The sequence below is a fragment of the Sturnira hondurensis genome, unplaced genomic scaffold (assembly GCF_014824575.4).
Source record: "Sturnira hondurensis isolate 20B ecotype Veracruz unplaced genomic scaffold, ASM1482457v3 Scaffold0010128, whole genome shotgun sequence".
Taxonomy (NCBI): Eukaryota; Metazoa; Chordata; class Mammalia; order Chiroptera; family Phyllostomidae; genus Sturnira; species Sturnira hondurensis.
In genome coordinates, this window is record NW_028082759.1 from 11,115,446 (window position 1) to 11,129,427 (window position 13,982).

At 41.7% G+C, this 13,982-nt stretch overlaps 1 protein-coding gene across 8 annotated transcripts in view; it reads left to right on the top strand.

Moving 5' to 3' along the window:
• SH3D19 (SH3 domain containing 19) overlaps positions 1-13,982 on the top strand; it is a 150,817-nt gene that overhangs the window by 129,503 nt on the left and 7,332 nt on the right. For 4 of the 8 annotated variants that reach the window (XM_037058411.1, XM_037058410.1, XM_037058415.1 and 1 more), the window contains 7 exons: positions 314-382; positions 542-682; positions 5,200-5,290; positions 6,375-6,505; positions 8,272-8,333; positions 10,370-10,572; positions 11,026-11,078. In XM_037058411.1, coding sequence (XP_036914306.1) covers positions 314-382; positions 542-682; positions 5,200-5,290; positions 6,375-6,505; positions 8,272-8,333; positions 10,370-10,572; positions 11,026-11,078 — 750 coding nt within the window. The remainder of the gene's footprint in view (positions 1-313; positions 383-541; positions 683-5,199; positions 5,291-6,374; positions 6,506-8,271; positions 8,334-10,369; positions 10,573-11,025; positions 11,079-13,982) is intronic. The other 4 variants (XM_037058414.1, XM_037058413.1, XM_037058417.1 and 1 more) reach the window with 1 other exon arrangement.

Genomic DNA, 13,982 nt, shown 5'->3' on the forward strand with positions numbered 1-13,982 from the left:
GGTGCTGACTGTCCTTCGGGTGCCCAGAGGACTTGGCGGACCTTCTCCTGTAGAATAGGGCCTCCTGGTTCTGGTGGTTCAAGAGAACTTCAGGCCACATTCGGCTGCTGCGGGCTCAGCGCCACACCCCCGGGGACTCAGTCTCCGTGAGAAATGGCAGGCCCCACTAGACCTAGAGCACGAGGAAGCCAGGGAAAGATTTTCCGGGAGAAGCTGTTCTTCTTCAGGCACACCTGTCAAATCCCCAGATGACCAGCCATTTATGAGGAGGTGGTTTGATTGTGAGTAATCCTTTTATTGGTTTACATTTAAGCTGTCTGTGCCTCATGGAATTGCCAATGAAGACATTGTCCCGCAAAACCCCGGAGAACTCTCTTGTAAGGTAAAGCAGAGCTCTTTCTTTACTGACAAATGTAAAAAAGTCACCAGCCTCTGTTACTGCATTATTAAATGCCTTAGGCTCCAAAGATTAAAATGTGGAAAAAGTAATAATGTTTTATTAAATAATAATTGCTTCAGAGAGTGGTGTTTTACCTTACAGCGTGGGGATGTGCTTGTGCTGCTGAAGCAGGCGGAAAATAATTACTTCGAATGCCGAAAGGGAGAAGACACGGGCAGAGTTCACCTGTCTCAGATGAAGATTATCACCCCACTTGACGGACATCTTAGGAGCAGACCAAACGTGAGGAATTAATATCATACGGTGGCTCCTGTCACCCCTGGTGGCTCATTTCATAGAACTATTAATTACATCTCATTCTCAGGTTTTTATTAGAATTTCGTAACCGGAGTAAAAATTATGGCAGCATTTTATTCCATTTTAAGAATAAATTACCTCTAAGAGACTTGCCACTGCCTTACGAATCACCGTGATGCACAGTGACCACCACGTGTTCTGCCTTCTTCGTGTCGTGCTGACTTAGGGCAGCCAGCGCGCTCAGTCATTAACTTTCAACTGAGAGGGACATTTATTTTAAAAATACTGTAAAGGTGTTTACTGAAGTGCCAGAGATTAGTTTCCTAGCAGAATGGATAATTATTTTAAAGGGGCCCTTATAAATGCTCAGTCTGAGATAAAAAAAAGCACTTCCCTTTAAGCTTTAAGCTTTGTGTAAACCTGCTTTCCTGCTTTTTCTGATTATAGCTCCTAAAATAATGAAATGTAACCCACCAACCTGAAGTTACAATTTAAGCCCATCACATTTGTGGATCCAGGGAGAATGCAGTGATCACTGAAGGTTATTTCTTTATCAAGAAAAATGCCACTGGAGTATGTTTAGAGGTATATTTTTAAAAGAGCTTTTAGTTAGCCAGTTAAATTTTCACTGTTAATGTAGCAAACATGAAAAGTAAGACCCAGCAAACATGTAACCCAAGTAAAGTATTTGGTTTCCCATTCATCCTACTTTTCATAATCTAGTCCGAATCTTTCTTTTTAGAAGGCCCCTTATCTTTTGAAGTTTGCTGAGAAATTAAAATTTGTATATTAGAGAGCACAGAAGGTACATGATAAGCAGCTGGGTGCAGCTGGGATGCTGGGAAAATCCTAAATTTAATTCACGTGGGGGAAGTTCTTCTGCCACTCCTTCCCTCTTTGTTCTGATGCAGCGGTATCTATCCGTCACAGCGCCCCTTCCTCTCTCAGAGCACCCTGAGGGGTAATCGTGGACTTGGGCTGCCAAATCGCTTTTCTTTAGGGAAAATAGAAGCTAAAAAGATGAGAAGCTTTCTTTAAACAGTCCAGTTTTCTTTTCCACATTAAAAATGATGTACTCATCTTGTACCAGAGGTTTGCAGTTGCCTCCAGTGGCCAACTACAGGTGGTACTAAAATGAAGCCTGTGTTGGGCTTCTGGGTGCATGGCCAGCCGTACAGTTTCTAGATAATAAATCTTCCCTGTTTGAAAGCCTGGTTTTAAGGTAAAGCTTTCTAAAAATGTGTTATACTTACCCCTATCTTAGGAAACCGAATATAAAATGCTGTCAGTGGAGGTTGAATCTGCATATTTTGGGGAAAGTGGGAGATGGTTACCTGGGTCGAGCACGGATTTGGGCTTCAGGGAGAGGAGATGGTTTTTGGTTCTCCTTCCACCACCTTAGGTAGTTATCTCTAAACTGCATTTTATTTATTTATTTATTTATCTATCTATAGGAGGGGAGAGAAGGAGAGAGGGAGAGAAATGTCAATGTATGGTTGCTTCTCGTGCATCCCTGGCTGGGAACTGGCCCCTGCTGGGAACTGGCCTGCAACCCAGGCATGTGCCCTGATGGGGAATCGAACTGCGATCTTTTGGTTCGCAGGCCCGTGCTCAATCCACCGAGCTACAGCAGCCAGGGCTAAACTGCATTTTTTAAATGTATGAAATAGGTATGATAATTCCTCACAGCGTTTATAGAATTGACATGTTATATGTTCCATTTATATAAAAGTCCAGCACAGGTAAATCCAGAAAGCAGATTAGTGGCGGCCTAGGGCTGGCGGGAGTGGCGGGGATAATGGTGGTAAATGGAGAGTGACTGCTAATGGGTGAGTTTCTTTGGGAAGTGATAAAAAAAAAAACAACGTTTTAAACAGATTGTGGGGATGCTTGCACAATTCTGTGAATATAGTAAAACTGTGTATACTGTAAATGGGTGAATTTTATGATATGTGAATTATATATCAAAAGATGTTTAAAAATTAAATGAGCTAATTAATGCACATAAGGTGTTTAACACAGCAAGTAGCACGGCGAGGGAACAATGAATATTAGCTATTCTAATTACCCACTTGTTTTAGAACTTAGAATTGTATTAAAAACAGTTTTGAAATATATTAGATTTGCCTACCAGATATCCACCCCAGTGGTGTGGTCTGAACTGCACTGACGCCTTTAGCCAACCCTGTTTGGCGTTTTCTGGGCGCCCCTCACCTACCAGGCCAGGGTGATGAGCAGCATGGCCAGGGTAATCCATGCAGAGAGGGAAGCTCATTGGGAGAACCAAGGTATTATCCCACCTCTTCTACATTCCCAGGTTTGTTTGGTTTTTTAGGAAAGTCTGAAAAGAGGCCATTTGGGTGGAAAAGCCACTGGAAACAGCTTGGGTAGGTCCAGATGTTAGGCGGGGCAGGGCCTCAGGGAATCACCAGGGTGGGGCAAACAGTGTGATAGAGAACCAGGTTGATAGAGACTCAGATGTGGTGTCCACCTGCCTGCTTTGTGGTGTCCACCTGCCAGCAATAGAACAATGGCCTCTGCCAGCATTTCTGTCTGGGAGCAAGCTGCCCCTCCAGCTGTTGCCCTGTTGCCAGACAATTCAGTTTCTCCCTGTATATTCCTGGTGCCTTTCAAGCCGCTGCCCCAGCACTGGAGCTCAGAGTAAATGGGTCCAAGGAAGTCAATGTGTGGGCCCTTTAAGAGGAACTGCCTGAGACTCCAGCAGCTCTCTGTCTCCCTCAACCTAAATCCCTGCTAGTTTTCACATCCAGATGTTATGGGGATTTCTCTTCTTGCACTGGAACCTTGGGCTAGGGCGCCTGCTGTGGGGCTGGAACCCCTCATTCCCAGTGGGACCTCAGCAGCCTAGATATCCTTTCTGATTTTAATCCGCCACAAATGGGTGTGAGATCCGCTTGTTCCTGGCCTCTGTCCTTCCCACCAGCCTAACTATGACTTCTTTGTACCCTTAGCTGTAGGGATTCTGTTCAGCTAGATTTCTGGTGGTTCCGAATGATGGTTGTTCTGTAGTTCAGTTGTAATTTCGGTGTGGTTGTGGGAGGATGTGAGTACTAGTTTACCTACGCCACTCTTTTGACTGGATGTAGGCCTAACACAATGTATTGAATAGTCAGTCCTTTTCCACACATGTAAATCAGGAAAAAATGAAATCCACACATATTACATGTAATAAATTATGTAAATAATAACTTTTAAAAGCCCCTTCAGACTTAAAATACCTTATAATGCTTTTCTACAACCCCTGGCATTCCCACAATGTTGATTCATTTGGGGAACGCGCTAAGCAGTCCCTAAGACAACGTCAGTGTTACTGTGGTAAGCTCATTTCACGAACTGCCATCAGCCATTCCTCTCGTGGCCTGAATTGGTGTTTCAGTTCCCCTAACTGGGGAGAAGGCAGCGTGCCTCCACAGGTGCACCTTGGTTGAAGAAGCAGGTGAGATCCAGAAAAGGTCTGAGCAGAGATGCCCTAGAATAGGAATGGAGACAGTGGGCCATTGTCCACAGTGCCATCTGATCAACGCAGCACATCGTGACCAGGGGAGGGGCAGAGGGACAGAGTGTGGGGACACCCCTGAGGGGGGGCCAGAGTCATTGCAGGAGGCGAAGGGACAAGATGGCACACAAAAGTCTGCCTACCTTTACTTCACTGGTTTGCCAGTGTTGAAGAGTTTTAAAATCGTAACTCCAAACGATACCCTTCGGTCAGATTTGATGATGATGATATGATATGGACTGTTCGCCTCTGTTTATGTAAAGAAACTAAGAATAACAACTGCTTGTTAATGAGAGAAGGTCACTCTTCAACTGCCCCATCTCTCTAGTCAGTGTATGGCAGTTGGCTAGATGGTTAGAGAATATTGAATTCTCTTTGCTCATTTACTTGAATTGCCATTGAATAAACCATTCAGATTAAATAGAAAATGCAGGCCAGGCATAGGAGGTAGCATTGGCTTTTCAATTAGAGAAAACATGGAGTTAAGTGGTAATAAATGAAATGGATTTTACTTTTGTGAATTATACTTTTGTGGAAGTCATTAGCTCATTTCATTATGAAAGGCAAGAGCATCAATTACAGAACTTTCTTCTTTTCCCATCTTAATGAAGATGCAACTTTTAAGGCTCTGTTCTTAAGATTTATTCCTCTTCACAGTTTTAGGAGAAAGCTACCCTTGATGGGTAAAGAGGTCAACAACCACTGCTCGGAGATAAAATAGATTATGGTGGAAAAAAAGAAATTTCAGTAATTCCCTTTTGTTTTACTCTGTTAAAAAATGCTGGAGGATATTATAATTGAGAGTTATTTTTGGCCTCCCTTGGCGAGGACACATGCCTTTTCAACTTGATACTGACTTTTTTATTTGGCTCAACTCTGTGTTTTGCGTCTTGTACCCATAATGTCAAGAGGACTCTAGTGAGGAAAGAAAAATGGGCCCAAGCGTGAATGTAAATCCCGCATCCATCCTGCATATCGTTCACAGCCCTGTTTTCCCCCTAAGGATGCAAGCTACCCTCAGAAGCCTGTTAACAGTAGCGCTCCTCATGCTGTCGTTCTTCATGATTTCCCAGCAGGTGAGTACAGAAATAGTAAAGTGGAGGAGCCCTTAGGGTCCCGGAGCAGATGGCCTCCTTCAGATAGTCTCTGAGGATCTTTCTTCATTCTCTGTGCAGCAGAGACCTAGACTGGAGAGGCCATCTTATCAATCACCTGCCTTCAGCAATCATTGATTGCTCCCAAGCATTCCAGAAAGCTTAGCCGTATACCCTTTCTTTTGAAACCCCCTGTGAGAGAGAAAGCGGGTGTTTCCCATACATGTGAACAAACCTAGCATCACAAACATTTTAATACTTTCAAAACAGTGAGTACCAATTGTGAGATGAAAATGCAATTTTTTAAAATCAGGTTTTAAATACTTTTTATATCCAAAGCTACAGATAAACTTCTGACTTACTTATAACTTCGTTTTTTAAATGTTTTATTTATTTATTTTTAGAGAAAGGGGAAGGGAGGGAGAAAAAGGGAGAGAAACATCAATCAGTATGTGAGAGAAACATTGATCCCTTGCCTCTGTCCTGTCCCCACCTGGGGACTGGGCCCACAACCCAGGTGTGTGCTCTGACCGGTAACCAAACCTGTGATCTTTTACTTGGCGGGGCCACGCCCACCCCACTGAGCCACACTAGTCAGGGCTAAATGTATCTAATTTGACCTTAAAAGAGGAACCTCATTCCCTGGCTGGTGTGGCTCAGTGGGTTGCATGCTGGCCTGGGAACCAGAAGATTGCTGGTTCAATTCCCACTCGGGGCATATGCCTAGGTTGCAGGCCAGGCTCCCAGTCGGGAGTGTGTGAGAGGTGACCAACTGATGTCTCTCACACACAATGATGTTTCTCTCCCTCTTTGTCCCTCCTTTCCCCTCTCTCTAAAAAATAAATAAGTGAATAAATAAATAAAAATTTTTAAAAAAGAGGAAGCTCATAACAGCAATGTGTTTTTTAAAAATATATTTTGCATTGATTTGATTAGTATAATTTGTTCACAGAATCAGTAGAACATACTGCCTCGGTGGACAGACTAAATAATACTTTGTGCTCTGCTTTAATCAAATCTGCAACCAGAATGATTTATCATACATAATTGTAATTCTATTTTGCAGAGCAAGTTGATGATTTGAATCTCACTTCTGGAGAAACTGTTTATCTTCTGGAAAAAATAGATACAGATTGGTACAGAGGGAAATGCAGAAACCAGACTGGGGTATTTCCTGCCAACTACGTCAGAGTAATTGTAAGTGGGTCGTGCTTGGTTTAATTGGTCTTATGTTCTGTTTAACCTGCAGTTTGGGAAAAGTAACCAGATGCCTAGATTCTTGAGATCTAGTGCTCTGTCTTCCATTGATTCATTTGGTGTTTAAAAAATTTGATAAATAAAGGTTTGTTCAACTTGGTAATGGTTAATTGGTAATACATTATGGGGTATAGAACCTAATTCCTAAATGCTATCTGAAATCCTAAGGTGAAAAAATCTGTAAGTCAACTGGTGAGTCAGCTTTCTTGGAGGGTTGGTAAGCACTTAGGAACATATGTTAATTCTTTGAAAAATTTAGTAGACAACACTCAAAAAGTACAAGATTGTCTTGGAGGAATTACCACTTTCCTGTTCTTTTAAGATATTTTATTTTTGGTTTCTTTCATTCTTTCCATTCCATTGATTGTATTTCCTTTCACCTCTTAGAAAATTAGATTTGTGAATACTAAAGTACTTTCGTTGGAGGTAGTGGTTCGTTAATGTTTTTTTACGTGATAATTTCAAGTCTGATTGGGAAAAGCTATATGAAATTGTCAGAATTCTATACACCCTTGCAGCCTGACTTGTAAAAGCGTACCTGTACGGCTGAGCCCAGTGGCTGTGGGACGTGGGGGTAAACTCAGACTGCCACGGTGTGACAGTAGGGTAGGTGTGACTTGGGCTCAGACGTAGCTTAGTGGTGTTGGAAGCTACCGTTAAACCAGTGTAAGTGGCTGAGCATTAATAGCTATTGGAGGGGAAGCAACGAGTATTTCATTACAGAGACTTAGAAAACAAATATAACATACAACCTGTATTTTTCCAATATAAATGAGTTTGAGTCTCTTGAATTAAAACTGTGGGCCTTTAACATTGTCTAGTATACATATTCCCCGATTCTTGGGAAAAACCCAACCACATTCTCCAAGTTAGTGTTAGGATAATGTTAGTTTTAGCGCTCGTCCTCGTTCTTCTTCAGCCCAGTGTAGCACTACTTCAGAAGCACATTACCTCACTGAAATCAGTTACACCAAATCTGCCACGTTGTTGGTTTAAGTATGATTTCTAAGCCTGTGAGTTTAAAAATTTATTTTGAAACTTTGAGCTTCTAAAATTCATCAAGAAGGACACTGACTTATTGAATATAGACCTCAAGCCTTCAGTAGTTTTCAGACTGAATACATTATGGTCAAATATTTTGTTACAGCCTAGCTTCGCTGAGCCTTGTAAATGAGGTATTAAGTAAATTGCTGGCCACTTAGTAGGTGCTCACTGAGTACCAATCCCTTTTTTCCTTCCCTGTTCCCACCGATGGGGGAAAAATGTTCCAGAGTTATGAAAATGGAGAGAATCCACAAGTTTGGTTAAGGTGTTTTATTTTGGGCTCAGGAAAAGTATTGCAGAAGCCTACCCACTCTTTGAGTAGGTGTGGCAGGGGTGCCCAGACAGCTGACGCCTAGTCCCTTCTCCAGTCCTCCTCATCTGACGTTCTTAACTTGGAGGACATGGGAAAGAGAAAACTCAGTCAGCTGTAATGATATTAATGTGCTTATTGCAGCAAATAAGAAAAGGATTGATTGGCTGTTCAAAGAAGGCTGCATCATAGGCTATATATATTGTTTTCAAAACCCAAATTCTAAATTTCTTACCTTTAGCACCTATCTAAACTTGTTAATTTTGATAATTATTTCCTAATTACCTAGCCTTATATTCATCTTACTAAAATCTGAAAAAATACAATTGTTGTCTTGATTCGTCTTCACTAGGTTGATGTTCCAGAAGGAGGAAATAGGAAAAGAGAATCAGTTCCATCTCATTGTGTTAATAAGTAAGTTTTGTTCGCATTCTTTTGTACAAAACTGCAAAGGAGGTGGGCATTTTTATCATAACACTGAGCCTAAGTACTTCAGGTGTATGATTATTGATTCCCAATGTTTCTTTTTAATTATGAGGAAAACTCATGTAAAAGTCATAGTGGACTAAAATGCAGAGAAAGCTCAGTGTGCTGACACAGGCCGAGCTCAGCAACTCCTCGTACCGATACAGAACAGAGGCGGCGGCAGCGAGGCTGGCTCCATGCTTCCCACAGCCTGGCCTCGGCTTCAGCAGAGCCCGTGTTGGCGTCCTGTGTATTGTATTTGGGGCACAAATTTTTAGAAGGTTCAGAACTTTTTTTTAATATTATTTATTTATCTTCAGAGGGGAAAGGAAGGAGAGAGGAAGGAAACATCAATGTATGGTTGCTTCTCATGCATCCCCTGCAGGGAACAGGCCTGCAACCCAAGCATGTGCCCTGACTGGGAATTGAACCCCAATCATCTGGTTCGCAGGCCCCCGCTCAATCCACTGAGCTACACCAGCCAGGGCCAGGTTCAGAACTTTTGTCCGAAAATATGAACCCTACAAAAACTGCTGGACATTTTGTATTGTTTTGTTTTTAAGAGAAACTAGAAGAAAACGAAGGAAGAGTTAAGTTGGAGGGGTCTCCCTTTATGTCTGAAGACCTTTTCATGAATTTATCTCTCCTTTTAGGCATCCTTGTAACTCCTCTGTGATTAAAACACTGCCACAGTGCAACTTTATCTTCCAGTAAAATGAGCAACGTAGTAGAATTCACTACCTGCCAAAGACTGTAAACCTGTCTTTGAATAGGTCAGACATAAGGAGATGCTCCCAGAGGACTTTAGAAAATAAATGCAAAGGTTACCACAAATAAGAAAACTTCTGATGCCACAGTGGTTGAATTCTATTTCAGGCTCAGTTTTTCTCCTATTTCTAAGCTGTGTTTGATGTGTCAGCGGGTCGAAGTTGAAGTGGGCTTTCACAGCTGTGGGTCCGTTCTTCAATGTGTCTTAGATTCCGACCTAAGTCAGTGTTTCACTGGAGCCGGTACCAACCTTTCCTCTTAGGTGGTTACATCTCCTTGGCCTGTTGCCATTGAAATTTCCTTTCCAAAGCCTCAAATGGAAGGTTTGGTATTAAATCATGCCTTCCAGAGACACAGTTTTATGCCTGCCTTTATCTTCTTTTAAGTCAAAATTACAGCTCATTTAAGGATTGTTCAATTGTAATGCTCAGAAATGAAGGCTTTTTAAAGGTGACAAAAAGATTATTTTTATTTTTATTTTTATTTATTTTTTTTTTTATATTTTTTTTTTAAATATATTTTATTGATTATACCATTACAGTTGTTCTATTCCCCCCTTCAGTCCCTTCCACCCGCACCCTCCCTCCCCCACCATTCTGCCCCCCTTAGTTNCCAAAAAGATTATTTTTAAAACAATAGTGTTAGGCATGAGATTAAGTGTGATAGTATGATGAGTGTCTGTTTTCTTCAAACCTTCTAGTTCTGAAGACCATTCATCTGTAGCGAGATGATTGATTCAAAATATACGGAGCATTGACTCTGCCCAGCTGATGGCCATTGCATTCTGTCACATAAGTCTGATGCCTTGCCCTGAGGTGCTCAGGGTTAGCAGTCCTAAAACTCGGGGTTCAGGCGGAGCCATGGATTGACCGCGCTCCAAGAATACAAAGACATGATGACTGGGGAGATTCCGTGATGCAGCAAAAGGGATCATGAGCCAAGCAGTGTAACCTGACCACCAGCTTAGGGACTTCGGCGTGTCTCTGCGACACTGCCTTTAGCCTTTCTGAGTGAACACAGGTTCCTATCTAAACAGTAAGACCTGTCATTTAGAAATGTAGCTTATTTTTTCTCATGGAAAAGTTTGAATTATGCCTAGTGTACCTTGTTTCATAGCAAACACAGACTATTTATTGAAAGACTGAATGAATGAAGGCTTTAAAGCACTTTGGAATCAGTGCTCTCTTGTGTAACCCGTGAATGTAATCTCTGTTCAGAGGTCCAAGATGTGTTGCTCGGTTTGAGTATATTGGAGACCAGAAGGATGAGCTAAGTTTCTCGGAGGGAGAAGTTATTACTCTTAAAGAGTATGTGAGTGAAGAATGGGCCAGGGGAGAGCTTCGGGACAGAACCGGGATCTTCCCCTTGAACTTCGTGGAACTCCTCGAGGATCGCCCCACCTCCGGTACAGATGTTCTCAGTGAGTGCAGAGAATATTCTTTTTGATTATGTTCTGTCCTAATTCAGATAAGCCAAATAACAATATAACACTTCAGCTGCATAGTAATCCATATTGCCTTATTATAAAAGGTATTTTTAGTGGTCACTTGTGTGACATAGTTATTACAGTGGTAATCTCTCGGAGACCTGGTGTGGGTGTCTTAGGTCCTTAGCAATAGCTTGATGTCAGAAATGGCAGATGCAGAATCATAGACTTTTGAACAGAAATGAGCTGTAGAGTACAATTAACTGTGTCCTCCTCCACTTTACAGTGAAGGAAAAGGGCCCAGAGAGGGCGGTTCCCGGTCAGAGTTAGGTGGCCAGCGTGCGAAGAGCCTGGTCCTGAGCCCCAGACTCTTCAGTCTCTCCTGCAGTTTTTCTCCGATGCTATATGGTCTTTTGATCTGAAGTTTTAACTTTTTTTTAAATGTAGGCACAAAGGTACCACAGAAGATCAGAAAAGAAGATTCTGGAGCATATTCTCAGGTAGGCTGCTTAAATAGTCAACTGTAATGAAAGCCAGGTTTCAGCTCTGGGAGGAATATTAAAATTGTAATTATCAAGAGACAATGTTATGAAGTCATTTTTCAATTCATATAGTAAATGTTGGAAATGAATACAGGGGTGAGCAAATACAGGCTTACAGTTGTGAGTACATGAAAACAGAGTTTATTCTTGTATAATTAATTAGTGTATTATTTACTTGTATTACAACTGTAAACCTAAGTACATTCCTGTACTTAGAGGGTTAATAATTGCATCTAGAGCTCATATAATTAGATTAGAAAGACATGCAAACCCTGATAGAAAACAAGGAAAGAGACATGACTGCAAAATAAAAGAGATAAAGAGATAGTGTGAGTGGCTGATATTAAAAAATATTTAACCTTACTAGTCATCAAAATGCCTTGTAAAGCAACAATAAAATGTTGTTTAACTTAATCTAATTAACAAAGATTCAATACAACTCAACACTAAACAAGTAATTATATGAGTATTAAAAACAAGAAAGTACAAATGATTATTATTATTTTCTACCCTACAAGTAGGGTAGAAAAAAAGGTTTAGGCCATAGACATAGTCATGTTATTATAATAGGGAAAAAAATGGAAAACAACCTAAATATGATCACTATTGGTAGAAACTTCTGAGGCCTTGAAAAACTAGATTTATAAAATAAATGTAATGGGAATAAAATGTTACAGGAAATTGAATGTACAGCATTAAAAGAGTTGAAGGAGCCCTGGCTGGTGTAGCTCAGTGGATTGAGCACGATCCTGTGAAGCAAGGGGTCGCTGGTTCAATTCCCAGTCAGGGCACATGCCTGGGTTGCAGGCCAGGTCCCCAGTAGGGGACACATGAGAGGCAACCACACATTGATGTTTCTCTCCCACCCTTTCTCCTTCCCTTCCCCTCTCTCTAAAAATAAATAAAATATTTTAAAAAAAGAGTAGAAGGAGGCCCTGGCTGGTGTAGCTCAGTGGATTGAGCGCGGGCCTGCGAACCACACAATCGCGGTTCGATTCCCAGTCAGGGCACATGCCTGGGTTGCGGGCCAGTTCCCAGTGGGGGACTCACAAGAGGCAACCATACATTGATATTTCTCTCCTTCCCTTCCCCTCTAAAGATAAATAAATAAAAATTTTAAAAAAAAGAGTCTATCTTTATAAAAAAAATTTAAAAAAAAAGAGTAGAAAGAAATATATTTAAATTGTTAATATCCAGTTGCCCCTTAAGTGGTAAGATTATAGGTGAGTGGGTTTTTTCCCACTTCTTCATACATTTCCAAACTTACCAAATATTTAGGATCATTTGTACTATTTTTGTAATGGGAGACAGAAAATATGAGTAAAATTTTGATATACTAGCTCTGGCCAGGTAGCTCAGTTAGTTAGAATGTCACCCTAATATGCCAGGATTGTGGGTTCAATCCCCGGCCAGGGCACATATGAGAATCAACCAATGAATGCACAAATAAAACCAATTAAAATGTTTCTTACTTCAGAAGTGTTCAGATGGAATAGGAATGTGGGTGACTTCCAGTGCTTTTTGCGATGTGTTAAAAGTGTGAGGCCTGCCCTGGCTGGTGTAGCTCAGTGGATTGAGCGTGGGCCTGCGAACCACACGATCGCGGTTCGATTCCCAGTTAGGGCACATGCCTGGGTTGCAGGCCAGTTCCCGGTTCCCAGCGGTGGACGCATGAGAGGCAACCATACATTGATGTTTCTCTCCTTCCCTCCTTCCTTTCCTCTGTAAAGATAAATAAATAAAATCTTTAAAAAAATAATAGGAAAAATGTTCCAGATTATTCACTTAAAAAAAAAAAGTGTGAGGAGGCCTGATGGGGTCATTGTTTGCCATAGTGTCACTGGTAGTTGGACTGTGTGTCTCTCAATTCTTGCATCCCCACCCACAGATCAAGTCAAACAGGAAAGAAAGTGACAGAAGTGCTCCTAAAGGGAATGCGTACATGTCGCCTACATTTGGGGGAGTGATAAGGGCCAAGAGATACAGGGTTGGCTGTGGTAGTGCAGGAGCAAGAGGGCTCAGGTGAGGGGGTTTTGTTTGCATGTTTTTTCCTTTGTTGTATAAGTCATCAGTTGTTGAGAACTTAGGATGTGCCCGGCACTGTGCTAAGTGTTCTACGTGAGTCCTGATTTAACCCCCACAGCAACATTAAGGTGAAGCTGAAGCCCTGAGAAAAGAAGCATCCTGCCCAGTGTCAGCGAGGAAGAGGCGGAACTGGGTCTGGAACTCAGGCCCTCTCTTCTCTCTGCTTGAGCTTCTTGACCAAGGGCTCCCATCCCGACAGAGATGCCTCTTCACGGGGCAAAGCCTCCCTCTACTGTGGTAGAAGCATTTGGGGTAAAAGCATTCTTGTCGGCGCCATCCGTCACACTAGCCCAGCACACTTGGGTGGTTATCCTGCCAGCCTTAGAGCTACCTGTGCCTATAAAATTCGAAGTGTGAGTTAATGAAGTCCTATGTCATGCAATCGATAGCTTCTGAATCAAGTAAAGACCAACTGCCCATTCTCATCCTTCAGAATTTAGAAGAATTTCACTGGAAATTATATGCCTTACTAGAATTTTTCATGGTGTCATAAATACTATACATAAATACTGTATGCTTTTACCTAATTTTTAACATATAACTAATGTCACTGTTCCTAATTAGAAAAAAGTTTTTTTAACATATATATTTTTAAAGATTTATTTATTTATTAAAGAGATGGAAAGGCAGGGAAGAGGACAGGGAAAGAAACATCAATGTGTGAGAAAAAAGTCGATTGGTTGCCTCTCAAATGTCCCCAGCCAGTGACCTGACTCGTAACCCAGGCATGTGCCCTGACTGGGAATCAAACCGGTGACCTTTCAGTTTGCAGACTGA